Source organism: Solea senegalensis, linkage group LG17 (assembly GCF_019176455.1).
Source record: "Solea senegalensis isolate Sse05_10M linkage group LG17, IFAPA_SoseM_1, whole genome shotgun sequence".
In the NCBI taxonomy this organism is placed as follows: domain Eukaryota; kingdom Metazoa; phylum Chordata; class Actinopteri; order Pleuronectiformes; family Soleidae; genus Solea; species Solea senegalensis.
This window is the reverse complement of record NC_058037.1, coordinates 2,424,634-2,439,260: the sequence shown is the minus strand read 5'-3', so window position 1 is coordinate 2,439,260 and position 14,627 is coordinate 2,424,634. Positions and strand designations below refer to the sequence as shown.

General features: G+C 41.5%; 1 protein-coding gene across 1 annotated transcript in view; it reads right to left on the bottom strand.

Moving 5' to 3' along the window:
* enah (ENAH actin regulator) overlaps window positions 1–14,627 on the bottom strand; it is an 89,666-nt gene that overhangs the window by 13,674 nt on the left and 61,365 nt on the right. Inside the window, 2 exon segments of the mRNA XM_044049262.1 lie at window positions 1,190–1,984; window positions 6,853–7,205. Coding sequence (XP_043905197.1) covers window positions 1,190–1,984; window positions 6,853–7,205 — 1,148 coding nt within the window.

Sequence of the window (14,627 nt, the reverse complement as noted above, 5' to 3'; positions counted from 1 at the left end):
AACAAGGACAGAAAATCAAAGTTACCGTAAAGCGAACAGACCAAACACAAGAAGAAGACAACAACGATGAAGACAGCGACAGTGAATGCAAGAGCAAGAGAGAGGCGGTGCTATGACATCATTGTTGCATTTTGAGATTTTGGGACCCGTGTTTCATTGCTGCTGTTTGTTTTAAATGTAGTTTTTATAAATGTACTGCGTTGTATTCATTAGTAAACATGGCACATGCTGAGTTTTCTCAAGAATATGTTTGCTAATTTATTTTGTCGCTTGTGACTGTGTTTGAAATCACCAAACATGGCAGCAGTAGATCAGCAGCTCTTGCAACTTAAATGTTTTTCTTTGGACTTGACTTTTGTGCAGCAAAGTGAGTTCAGTTTCCAGAAGGAAAAGTTCTGTCTAAAGCTAAAATAAAGTGTCAGACATATTATTCAGACGTTGTTAACTCAAGCAGGCATTTTGTGTCAGTATGTTACCTCTCGTCTTATGAGCATTGAGACCCTGTTCAGACAACATCGCAACCTCAGTGACCCAATCACATCCGTGCTTGCATTCCATTTACAATGGAAGTTGGAACCGGGAGCTAACGTCCACGACATTTTAGTTGAGTGTTTGTCCGAGTTTCTGAGATGGAAATACGACTTTAGTTCATTTTAAGTTCCGACTACAAATGGAATGCACTGTGATTGTGCTAAGTACACATCTGAACGCTCCCAATACGTGCTGAATGCTTCTTCAGATCTGACAACGGAAACATCTGTACAGTCAGACTGGATAAAGGGCCACATCTGGTCTCATGTGCTCGCAGGACACGCTTTAGTGTGAACAGTCGTACTTCACGCTATCCACGTGCGATCGGATAAATGAGGACGGATGTTGATACCAGGTCTGAACAGAGCTTAAGAGCTTGACTTTAAGCTTAGAGCTTAAGTCGATGACACAAATATATTAGTTACAGTTGTTTAAATGTTTAAGGACACGTTATTGCCTCATATTTTAGAAAAAGAACAGACAACTTTACAGATAAGAGGGTTTAGTAACCTCCACCTACCCATTACACTGTGTTAGTGAGTGAGTCAGGAGGAGTGAAAGACAGAGGGTAGAGAGAGAGAGAGAGAGACAGAGGGAGGGAGAGAGAGAGAGAGAGAGAGAGAGAGAGAGAGAGCAGAATGCAGACTGGAGGCCTTACCCTGGGGCTGACAGGAGAAGCCCCCCTGAGGCGGGTAGGGCTCTGAGCCCACAGCTGTGTCCAGCTCCCCCGGCCCCGACAGGCCCAGGCCCACAGGGAGGGAGAGGTGCTCAACAGAGGCAGAGGTGGCGGCAGTGGCTGCAGCAGCAGGGGGCGCTGTGGAGGGAGAGGGCACACCAGGAGCCTGGGATGAGGAGGGGGGAGACGAGGTGGAGGACGCATAGGGAGCTACAGGGGAAGGGAGAGGGGGCGGGGTAGGTGGCGGAGGCGGGGTGGGACAGGCGATGCCGAGGGGGGCGTGGCTGTGTGAGATGGTCAAGGGAGAAGGCGCGGGGTACATGGGCGGGCCGTTGGGGGACGGCGAAGGAGGCTTCTGGGTGAGAGGGGAAGGGGCTGCAATTGGGATGAGTGGCCGCGGACCAGCTGCCTTCCCTGGGGGACTGCTTATCATGACAGGGGGCGACGGAGGAAGTGGGGTGAAATTGCACGCTGACCACACCACAGACTTGGGTGGAGCAGGAGGTGCAGGAGCAGGGGGCGGAGCCTGCGGTACGGCCTGCTGTCGCCTCGGGACCGTGGCGTAGTGAGGCAGGACTGGGTGGAACGCCGAGCCGAGCGAAGTGGCAAATTTGGAGGCCGAGTGCCTGAGTGGCGGGGTTGGGGGCGTGGCGTTAGAGGAGGATGGCGACAATGGAGTCCCAGGAGTTGGGTATGAGGGCATGGATGGAGAGACGGGTGCGGAGGGTGTTCTATTGTACTCCTGCGGCGTGGGACTATACAGGGTGCTTTCAAAAGCTAAACGCACATCACACCAATGGACAAACCAAGGTCAAGGACAAGACAGGACAGAAGGGGAGGGGGAGACAGAAGGAAGGAAAGAAGGCAGGAAGGAAGCAGCCATTGTGCACACAGGAGGGAAAGACAGCAGGTCAGGAGAGAGAGAAGGAATAAGGAAGGAGGAAGGGAGGAAAAAAGAGAAAGGGGGCAGATGAAGCAGGAATAACCAGCACGAGAGCTTCACTGTACACACATTTTCTTCCAGGTTGTGTCCTCTGTGGGCCTGAGGTCATGCTACTGTGTTAGTGGACATGTGTTAGCACTGTGGACAGAGCCACACAAAGACACAAAGCTTCCATAGTCATGTCGAGAAAGAGAGGAAGTGAAGAACAGACGGAGTGAGGAGGAGAATTCAGACAACACCATAGAAATAATACCTAGAATTAAAAGACCCAACATGCAACAGGTTAAAGCACTCATCACAATCCAGTGTCATTTGCATACAGTACATGTTATACACTATAACCGTTAAATATAACTATGAACACAGTTAGCTGATACTTTGATTCAAAACGATTCAAAAGTGATGCTGAACTCCCAATATTTCTGCTTGATATGGAAGTAAACAGGTTACTCTTCACTCCTTCAATCCATAGTAATACACTTGAGACTTTTAGAACCTAAACTATCATGTGCAGATGGGCAGTATAGCGCCGTATGAGCGGTAATCTAAATGTGTCAGGAATGATGGTGATGCACGACCCAAACAATCATCGCAATCAAGAGGGGCGGGACCATGGGGGTGGGCCACAAAATCCTGGCTAATTCAGCAACAAACCTGAACCTGTGTGGTTTAATGTATCCTTCATTTATCACCTTGAATATTCCCTTGTTTTATTTTTCTATTTCTAAATCTTGTTAACATTTGATGTCTCTGTTTAATATATTGATAAAAGATCTTTTAGGGTAGGGTGTTGTCATTTACATGAGACTATGATACGTGCATTGGACACTGTAACTGTCTCTATGGAATTACCCATAAATAAATAAAAAAGCTCTTACAAAAGAAGCTAGTGTTAAATGTGATGATATTTTATAGGTTAAGAAAAATAAATAAAGGTGATAAGGTTTTATATTGGACAGTAAACTTCCAGTGCTCAGAGCTGCTGAGGCTCCTGAACAGAGGACAGTGTAATTACAGCTTTGTTTGTTCTTGTTGATATTATTGTGTCAGGTTTAATCTGCACCATGTAAACTCATCTTATTACATCCTATTTTTATTGTAATTATACTGCATCCACCTCCCATCCCTTCTTTAGATACCCCAGTAGAAATGAATATTACTTTTTTTTTTTTAGACTCTTCCTAATGGAGTTGACAGTGTGTTCCAGTGAAGCCTAATGTTAGAATTCATTAGCGTAAGTGCTTTTGTTTACGTGCTATTTTAGCTCTTACTGTGGGCTGAACTGCGGCTGGATGGACGTGCCATATGCTGTCCTTGTGCGTGGATGGTGTTAAGTTCTTCACCTTCTGCTCTATTTACTCCTCGCTATCAAATGTCATTCCCTGTCCTTGTGCACATGATGACTCTTATGGATTCGTTTTTGCTAAAGATGCAGCTTGATAACCGGCCAGTACGTCCATGTGGGCCCCATAAGGTTATATTTGGGGCCCAAGTAGGTTTGTCCTTGGGTGTCCATTGTGGCCTCACTCATGTTTGCCCACATGGACAAACCATGTTCCTGAAACAACATGGGCGCGGCATATAACCCTTATGTCATGATGGCCAACTGTGGGGAAAACTGCAATGCAGAATATTGGTGTCTGTATTTGTATTCATCGATTGCATGGAATTCTCTTGTGGTTTCTGCCGGTCAGTAACAAACAGTGAAATCAGTGAAGCTACTGATTCTACTCAGTTTCACATGAACGTGAAGGACCAAGCCAACCATGTGCGTCCGCCCGGCTCATCTCTTCATGCTTTATTTCTTCCTCTGTTTTTCCTATGATTCTACCAATCTTTTTTTTAATCCATTATTTCCTCTAATTTACGTCTCTGCACGACTCTTCCTTATCCATTTGCCACTTCTCCATCATTCCCCCTCATCCTCCTCTCCCTCTCTCTCTCTGTCTGTAGCACTGGGCTGGTCATGTGACTGAGAGGCCCCCAGCTTTGCTCTACTATTCCACAATGACCACAGGTTACACAGAACACACTGATAATTGCTGACCGCTGGACACACGGTAACATCAACAAGCACATGTGCACACATGTGAAGACGACAAAGCCAGAGTTGTTGAAGCTCAGCTCCTCATGTGCTGATCTGGACTTTTAGGGACAATGTGGACAAAAAAGCAGACAAGAAAGAGAGAAAAACAGCCCGGTGGTCAAGTGGGTTCACTGGAAAAATAGTATTATAGTATAGTATAGTATTATATTGTCTAAAATATGTCTGTGTGTGAGTAAGCAAAAACAAACAGAAATAAATAAAAGGTAATTATGATGCTAACTAGCCATTTTTAAAGTCATACAAATGTATTCAGATTTCATAAAATTCTGAAATGTACAACACCAAAGGTTTTTTTTAACCACACATGATGTGTCATAAAATTACTTTTTTCTTTTTTTTTCACTCACACCTTGAAGCTGTGTGCCAGATTATCACATTAAATATTAAGTGACAAGCTCTAATTAAAGCCCTCAGATGTGTGTGTGTGTGTGTGTGTGTGTGTGTGATGTCCATGTGTTTATTCTGTGTGTTATTGTGTATGACATGTGAATAACTCCACCCTTCTATCCTGGGGCTTTTGACTCATACAGACACACACACGGGTTTGTGCAGCCATTCTCCTCAGGACACCGCATTGCTCTGGATTCATTTGCACAGCCTAACCCTTAACCTAACCGCAATTCAAATCTTAGCTGTATACCAGCTCCCCAGAAATGAGGTTTTGCCTCATTAGGACCAGGTTTTCGTCTCCACGAGGACTACTGGTCCTGATGAGGTCCGTGTTTATGACAGAAAAAGGTTCTAAAGAGGTTACAGATACAAGTATACGCACACAAATAGTCCCCAGGGTCTCACCAACATTCTCCCTGATGATGTATTTATAGCCTCTGACTGACTCTACTGAACTGTGTACTTGCCTGTGTGTGTGTGTGTGTGTTGACACATGTATATGCTAATAGGCCAACCATAGTAATGCAGCGTGCCTCACAGTGTCGTCTTCCCTACTGACCCAGAGCTTACATGTAGAATATTACAGTATATTTCCCCCAGTATTGCATCAGATTGGGCTAACACTGTGGCTCTGCTGCAGATTAAAGTATTAATGGACTATATTCTTTAATGCAAGTACACAAAATCTATCCAACTCCAGGAGTTCAGTGATTAGAATAATAATCAAGTCAATTTACTGAGGGCTTCTGATGGATTTGCAGGTAAGTACATTTGCAATTAGTCTGACAGCTATTTTTTTTTAAATGAATTATTTAGTTGTTTGGTACATACAACATGTCAAAGTGTTTATTTAACCTCAAAATGACATTGTGACAATGTTCAGTTTAAATTTCAGTTTACTGTCACAGAAGAGCAACAAAATCTTGAAATGTTCCACTTAAGAAGCTGAAAAAACACTCAAACCAATGAAGTGATGATCAAAATAGTTCATTTAGTGGTCTATTATGAGTCCCCTGCATGTGTGTGTGTGTGTGTGTGTGTGTGGTGTAGACGCTCTTTTTAATATAATGCACACTCAGGCACAAACACTCACACAACTATCTCCCTCCACCATGCCCCAGTGCCTTTACAATCTGTTCCTATAGCTCCAGTCCCTCCCGATGGGCAGATGAGCAGAGTGTGGACCGTACAGTAGAACTAACACGGTTAGATAACAATGTTAGCGCTGACTAAATGGACAACAGACACAGAGAACACACTCTCTGCTTCCCAGGCTTCAAGGCCTTCAGTCAGTCACAGGAAGTGTGTTCACCTGCCACTTCACAGCTACACCAGACTGGGTGGGAGTGTCCTTCGACGAGACTCTGACTACAGAGTCTTTTTATTCTACAAATGGCTCAATAATACTTTGGTGACTTTCAGGTTTGAATCGAGTAACAATATCACACAAGCTTGTCTCTTTTTTATTGCTTTTACATGAATGAAATAGTTAGGTTTACTCATGTTTTTACAGTCTGTGCTTAGTGATGTATTTACATGACAGGAGAGCTACAGCATATATCTGACTTTATTGTTTTTCATCTTCTAATATTGAACTTTTAGTGTGTTTTTTTTTCAAATCAGATTTCAACAGTTATTTTAGTCGACATGTCAAACAACTCCGGATTGAATAATAGATCTGAGTCCACATTAGTTTTGTCAACACTGGAAAGTCAAAGAAATACTTAGTAAGTGAACATTTAATAATAAATTTGTCCCAAAATGCAATTAAATACAGATCAGTAACCATGAGCTGCAGAAAATACAAGGATTTGTCAAATCACATGAACACAATTTCACTGACATGCATTAGCACGTCACTTCCTGTTAGTATGACATATTATTCATATGATTATTATTTATATCATTTGTATGTGGCATAGAACTGGGATGTCTGATGTCAGTTAATACGAACCTTTCGTTTAGAAAACACTCTCCCTGGTCAATGATGAGACTGTTATCTGATGTAAACATGTTATTGCAGCCAACACACAACCGTGTCTGCTGCTATTTTAATAATATTGACGTGGAAAAAGCTTTCATTTTATTTATTTATGGGCTCAATTTTTCAAGAGCTCATAGATTCTTTTCATCTTCAAACCAACAGTCTGAACACTGGCCTCCAAAAACTACCGCGTGTGCGAGGAACCAAAGAGAAACACTCACCAGCATTCGAGATGCGTCTCCCTCTCTCCCAGTCCTGCTGCTCTCTGTCCAACTGCTCCTGCTGCTCCTTCTCCAGCCGCTCTCTCTCCGCCTTCTCCCTCTCCATCAGCTCACGCTCGCTGCGCTCCTGCTGCTGCTGGCGCTCCCGCTCCAGCCGCTCCCTCTCCGCCTGCGCCTCCCTCTCCTGACGCTCGCGTTCCTGTCGCTCGTGTTCCTGACGCTCGCGCTCCTGCTCCTGGCGCTCCAGCATCTCTCGCTCCAGGCGCTCCTGCTCCTGGCGCTCCTGCTCCAGTCGCTCCCTCTCTTGACGCTCTCGCTCCAGCTCCTTCTGCCGCTGCAGCTCCTGAAGCTGCCTGGAGCAGGAGAAGAGACATATGATATACATATAAGAATAATACTTAAAGTATATACTTAAGTTAATATTATTTTTAAATAACAACACATTTCCTGATTTTAACTTCTTAAATGTGAACATTTCTTTTGACAGTAAACTGAATATCTCCAGTTTGAGCTTAAAATCTAGTGTGAGGAAAGTAAAACCACAGACATGTATATTGTCAATTATAATCTCCAACCGTTGTGATCAACGTTAGAGGATTTTAAATATTTAACCTTCTTTGAAAGCACTATAAGAAAGGGTTTGTGTTATAAGAGATGTCATTTAATGTGCGGTATATGGTTTATGGCCAACTGGAGGAGAATAAATACATGGTCTCCTCTGTGTCCACCAGATTCTGTGTGATTTATGGGATGTGTTTTTGAATTGACTTGTCAAGCCAAAGACAAATGCCCAAAAAATGCGACAGCGGCATAGGGTGCAAACCCGTTCCTAGCCCCAGGGCTCTATAGCGCCCCCAGCAGTTGGGTCATGGTCAGACAAAAGTCGTCATTTGATGAGTGTGTCAGGCTTACTCCAAATTTTCAAGATAAAGTGCAAGATAAAGTGATCAAAATTGCGTTAAATGCTCAATTTTTTATTTTTTATTTTGTGTCCAAGTCGCACAGGCATGTTCTGATTCGAACTTGTTTCTCTCATGATTCCAAACAAATTTCTCCTGCAATTGCATTAGCTATAATAAAAATGTGAAAATGTGTTACTGTAGTTCACATTTTATATTTTGTTTTTAATCATACCTGCATACCTGTTCGAACCATTTGTAACCTTAATATCTGTTTTCTAAAGGCCTAACGAGGAACAAGAGTTGAACAATTGTAAAGTTATTCTTATTATTGATGTTACTACAGCATGTATGTAAGCAGGCTGGAGTTGTCCTACATGGAAATGTGCACTGTCCCTATCAAATAAACTATATCAATGACATTTTTAAAATGTTCTGACATTCTACGGACATAGCAACTAATCAAATAATCAACAGCTGCAACCCTAAAATGTGTCAATCAGTGTGTGACCTGTCTTGACCCCAGTGACCCTGCTGTCGTTTGACCCTGTTACTTTGAGCTGCCTGTGATGAAAATCCTCTCTTAGCCAAAGACAGGGGAGAAACTAAATGAACAAAAAAACAATAAGTATACTTTTTTTTCATTAAGAGTCTGCAGAATCGTAACATCAGTGATGCTGATGATACTTTTATACTTTTATATTTCTACTTTTATATTTATATTTATACTTAAGATTGTGTTTCTGTCTCCTACAACTGACTTGTAGAACCCGCACAAGATTTCCAATGTGCCTGGACTGTCTGTTTAAGCACAAATGGCAAATAAAAACCTTGAACCTTGAACCTTGAACCTTGAAGTAAAGTGGGTTGGGAAGAGGGAGATCCCTCAGGATGTTTGACTGCAGACCCTGGTTGGGCCACTAGGTGTCAGCAGAAGACAGCAGAGGCTGCTAATGTGAGACTTCAGTCGCAGTGGAGTGGAAACTGAGAAATGGACCATTTAGTCAGCATTGAACACCAGTGTGTCCGTGCATGTATATATATATATACATCAAAAATAAGAGCACAAATGAGAACAGAGGCAGAGTGAACAGACAATAGAGGATAACACACTGGATGTGCAGTACAGTAATCCGTGGTGATAAAGACTGTATTATGTAGCCTTGATGCACTGAGCTGTGAATAAAAATGTGTGTTCACAGAGAACACTTTACAGTTACAGCTTACCACAAAAGACATAAAAAAAGAGTTGCATTCAAAAAACATTAAAAAATATACATGCAGAATGTACCTACAGTAAAACTTTATGAAAACTGAAAGTGATTATATGCATTGTACCTCCTTAGACATCATAAATATACTAATTATCATATATATATATATATGTATATATATGTATATACATATATATATATATATATATATATATATGTATGTATATATATACATATATATATATAGTATTATTGGTTAAATGTGTCTTTTCAGCTGAAAAAATAACAAATGTACTCTCCTGTACCAAAGTCCATAGAGAAAATCCGTGTTTTTAGCACATGGGGACACAAAGGCTGCCTTGTTTGACGAGCTCATGTCACTAAGGTAAAACCCAAAGCAGAATGTGAAACACTGAAGTCACAAGAAACATATCTGGAGCAACAAGTGGAGGCAAAAGTGGATCAACAACTCCTGTGTACCATGACATAAAAATCACAGATTTTCTCTATGGGCTTTGGTGCAGGGAGTGAGCAGTTTACAGAGCGACACAAAGTTTCCGTTTCCAGGCAGAAAAGGTTGTCAAACAGCAAGATAACGCATCTTACATGTTCCTGAGATATCATAGAGTGGTGTAGACTTTATAAGTTGGGCATTTTGTACATATGTATAATGATACATGGTCTAAGCATACATCTTTCATGGAAACAAACAAGTCTGCACGACTTCAGCACGTCACGTTCACTGCAGCAGAGTCAGGAGCATCCATCTGTATCTTTACTCGACCAGATCTTGCTTTCATTTATGACCCCGACAGCACTGGGGACACGAGGATTTCTTGTAGATTTTTCTATTAGCCATCGTGATGTATAACGTCTCCCTGAGGATACAAGTTCGGATTCACTGTGCTGAGGAGGAGAGGCGGTCGTTGATCATCCTGTCACCTTGACTTCTAGAAGAGTTCATAGTACTTAGCTGCTTTTATGGCTCCTGCTCTCACTGTTACAGATCACTGCAGCACATGGTCATGATAAAAAGGTACAGAATGCTTTCAACGAGGCCCTTACGAGCACTTACTCAATACTTTGGCTCAGTCTACAACTGTGGAGTTTGCCTTGCAGCCGGGTCTCCCAGGAAAACCTTTCTGCAAACCATGAGAAATGTTTCAATTGTACATCCTCACTCACTCACTCACTCGCTCATCTTCTACCACTTGATCCTCCACATCAGGGTCGCGGGGGACCTGGAGTCAATCCCAGGTGACATAGGGCAAAAGGCGGAGTCAAAGTCTGGCGAACATCCGGTTTAAAAACTACATTGCATATCTGGGGGTTTCAAAAACAGGGATTTTGTTTCGGAACTGTAAGACTACGTCTTAATATAAGATAGTGAGTGTGAGCAAGACATGCCAAGCAACAGTCCTATACCAGGGTTAGACCCAGAGTGTCACTGCCATGCCAACGTATTTACACCATAGACCACTTGATGCCAGCTGGGAAGTCACATGTTATTGAGTAGCAACCAGGGGGTGACTCCATTGGATGGGTGGATGGATGGATGGATGGATGGATAGATAGATAGATAGATAGATAGATAGATAGATAGATAGATAGATAGATAGATAGATAGATAGATAGATAGATAGATAGATAGATAGATAGATAGATAGATAGATAGATAGATAGATAGATAGATAGACAGACAGATAGATAGATAACTTTATTTAAATAAATTGGGAAATTGGGTCATCGTAGCAGCGGTACAAATAAGTCAAAAAATAAGTCAAAAAAGTCAAAAATACAAATAAAATACAAATAAAATACAATACAATAAAATTTGTCTAATACGCCTACTTCTCATTTGATTTATATAAATGTTCTCAATCACTAGCTTTTAGCTTCTTTTTCAACAGAAAATGATGTCAGTTTTGTAAATGTTGCCATTTCTGTAACCACAAAAATGTGTAGTTTGCCTGATACATAACATTATAACATCATTTCAGTTCAGGCACATGAATAATAAATATTCTGGAGGTCAAACATTTGTAGTGTTTTCATGGTACATGACATTAAAATATCATTTTAGTTGAGAAACTTTGCAGAAACTATGGCATCATATGACTGGTTTGTCATATTTCTTTAAACAAAACATTCTGTTCTGTATGTACATATCTATACTATTTCATAAGGCACTTGCAGAAGTGAACATGTAAAGAAACAAGTGGTTTTTGATCACAGTGGCTGACAGAAAGGGAAGAAAGAAGTGTGTGTGAAAGGGTGATACAAGTAAGAGAGAGAGAGAGAGAGAGAAAATAAATGAAAAGGGAGAAGACGTACACAAGTTGTGGGTGGTTGTACTCTGTCAGGTTCAAACGCACGCAAGATTCCCAGGAAATCTTTGATTTAATTGGAGAGTCTGAGCTGTTTTGTCACATTCTGTGATTTACTTGGTCGTAAATTGCCCTGGCAGCAAATGAGCAAGTGCTACTACATTCATAAATTACAAAAGCAAGGAGAGAGGTGGTGGAGCTGGAGCTGCACGCCAACATGCAGTTTATTTCTCTGTCTCTCTCTCTCTCTATGTCTCACACACACACACACACACACATCGTTCAGATGCTGTCATCTTCTCTTGTTCATCCAGTTCTGCTGAAAGCTGACTCACATAGAAAAGTCAATCATCAGCATTAATGTTGCTTCATGCAAAAACACTCCCTCCCCTAATTTTCCATCTGCCCTGGTGACACACTCACACTCACACCAACACACAAACATCCTCTACCCCTTACAAACACACACCTGCAGGTACACACACACACACACACACACAGAGGTGATGTCACGGTCCTTTCCCACGGTCTAGTTTGGAAACATGGCCTGGGAAAATCTCTCTGACTTTGAATATAACAACTTCACAACACGTTTTGTTCCCATTTTGACTCATAAATTTAGCATAATGACGATTTGTCTTGAGACTGTAGGAAGTTGTGTATGTGTGTCAGCACATATTGGTCCAATAAAGCCTTGTTTTTACATTAGCATCACAATGTTCCCTTTTATTTGGTGTTTTTACATGTCACACTGGGTCTTGTTTAGCTGCGTATAGTCAAAGCTGTTAATTGAACCGCTTTCCTTTTCAGTAAAACACGCTATACACGCTTCTATTTTACCTTTTGCAAAAAAAGTGCTAGTCACTCCTGTTATGGAGATTTAGATGACCATTGATGGAACCTAGTCTGTGCCTCTAGTCTGTGTCTTATCCTAAGTTATGGCTGTTATTATTGTACTACACCAGGTCTGGTTATAAGAATATGTGAGTAATTAAACTTAAAGTTGGCTGAAGATTAAAATTATTCCTCACAACCCTTATCTATCTTTATTATGGTCGATAAAATATAGAACCTGAGGTATCATTTTGAATGAGTTGAGTTTGAGTTTTAAGTTAATAACGTGACTCATATATTCATTATAATATAAATGTTTGTCCCAAATTTGAACAAAACCAAAGTGGACGCCGCGCATCACAGTGGAACATCACAGCTGTGAATCTGCCACGAGTTGCTCTTTCAGCTACGTCTAATAGCCAGATATGAACAGAGGCATAATTGGCACATAATTACACAACAAAGGTGTTGACTCACTGGCAAAATTCCCCTTAAATGTGTTCATTTAAATGTGCTATTACTCTCTCTCTCTTTGTCCCCCTTCCCTCTTAGTGTGCCTTCACCTGGATGAGCAGGATCTAATCAGTGCATTTTTAAATAAAGGCTGATTAAAGTGAATGTGAGCAGCACTGAATGAAGCTAATTCCCCTCAAAATAGGAACTGCTTAGCGCTGACGTACGGCCTCACATCCACCTACAGAGTCTGCTTCACTGGATTATCCGTCCAAATAAGACGGAATAGGTGCCGTTTTATTTTAGTTAGGGGTTAACATATAAATAGTTACGAATTGGAATTGGTTATAAAGTATAAGATCCAAATATATATATGTATATATATATATATGGAGATCACTGTCAATATAAATACACTATGAACCGTTGACAGCCGGTCTTTAAATGTTATGCATTTGAATGTTTTTCTCCTCGTTTTTATGATTATTATTCTTGTTAGCGTATATTTAATTGCTGTTTCTACGGTTGATGTTATTCAGGTTTTATGAGTATTTGTATAAACATGTTACTACGACTACTTTAAATGGTAAAGTGCATTTTCTATCACACAACGTTCATAGCCATTCACACGCCGTCAGGACTAACCATGGGGGTTAAGTGTCTCGCCCAAGGACACACTGACACTGTGTGGAGAAGCAGAGCCGGGAATCAAACCCACAACCTTCCAATTGAACGATGACTCCCTCTACCACTGAGCTACTGTCGCGCGAGGCACGGTGTCATCGATTGTGTACACACAGTCTTTTATGAAATATCAATTTGAAAGTAAGCGGTGATAAATTTGGCTTATTCTAACAGCTCATTGAAAATGAATGCCTGTGTTTGTGCACTGTGAGATTTTAACAACAGGAAGTAAGGCAGTCATGTTGTATATATATATCACGTAACTAAATGATTGCTGTTTTCACACACCCCATCCTTACCAAGGGTCCCCACACATACAAAAGGCCTCGTTCTCACAGTGCTTCAGAGGTCCACTGATGTAATCACACACACACAGAGGTAACCTGGATTCACAGCAGGTGGAATTTCACAGTCTCTTCCGGGGGCTTCCCTCGTCTCCAATAATATATTCTCTCTCTAGTGGTAAATGAGTTCCTGTCGGCGCCTCAGCAGTGCAACAGTGGCTTGAAGATCTTTGTGATGAAATGAATCATGTAAAAAAAATGAGTCTAATCAGGAAGATCACAAGGATTTCATGTAAGAGTTTTCTCCAGCAAAAAGCAAATGGTCGGTACAGTCTGTGTTTAGTATGTTAAGAACCATGGTGTGAGTTAGCTCGAGAACAACACACACACACACACACACACCTACTCTTATATGTTTAAATACAATAACTTGCATCCCACAATCAGAAAACTTTGTGTCACATCAGACTAAGGCAGAGATTAAACTACAAGCACAGCCTCACAGTTTGACTGGTCTGGTCAGTGAGAAGGTGAAATTCCCAGATAAACAGAATATAAACAGAACTGATCTTGTTTTGTTTTTTTTTGCAGAACTGCGTATTATAAAAAAAAGTCGCTGTCACTTTTTCATGTAATTTAATTAAACATGCCTTTGCAGCAGGAAGAACAAGAGCCTTTCTGCATGGAGTTTGCATGTTCTCCCCGTGTGTGCGTGGGTTCCTCCCACAGTCCAAAAACATGCAATATGGGGATTAGGTCAATTGGACACTCACACTAAATTGACCGTAGGTGTGAGTGTGTGAGAGAGAGAGTGAATGGTTGATTGTCTCTACATGTGTCCCCGCGATGGACTGGCAATTGTCCAGGGTGTGACCCCGCCTATCGCCCTATGTGAGCTGAGATTGGCACAGCACCCACCCCAACCCTCCTGTGGAGGATCCGACGCTTGATCATTTAATTTTAAATGATGAATAGTAAATAATACTGTAAAAAAATGTAATTTTTACAGAACATTTGCACAGTGGCTGACCTGTTATCTTTCATACGTCTTTAATAGCTTTCATCGCCCTTTCATCGGTT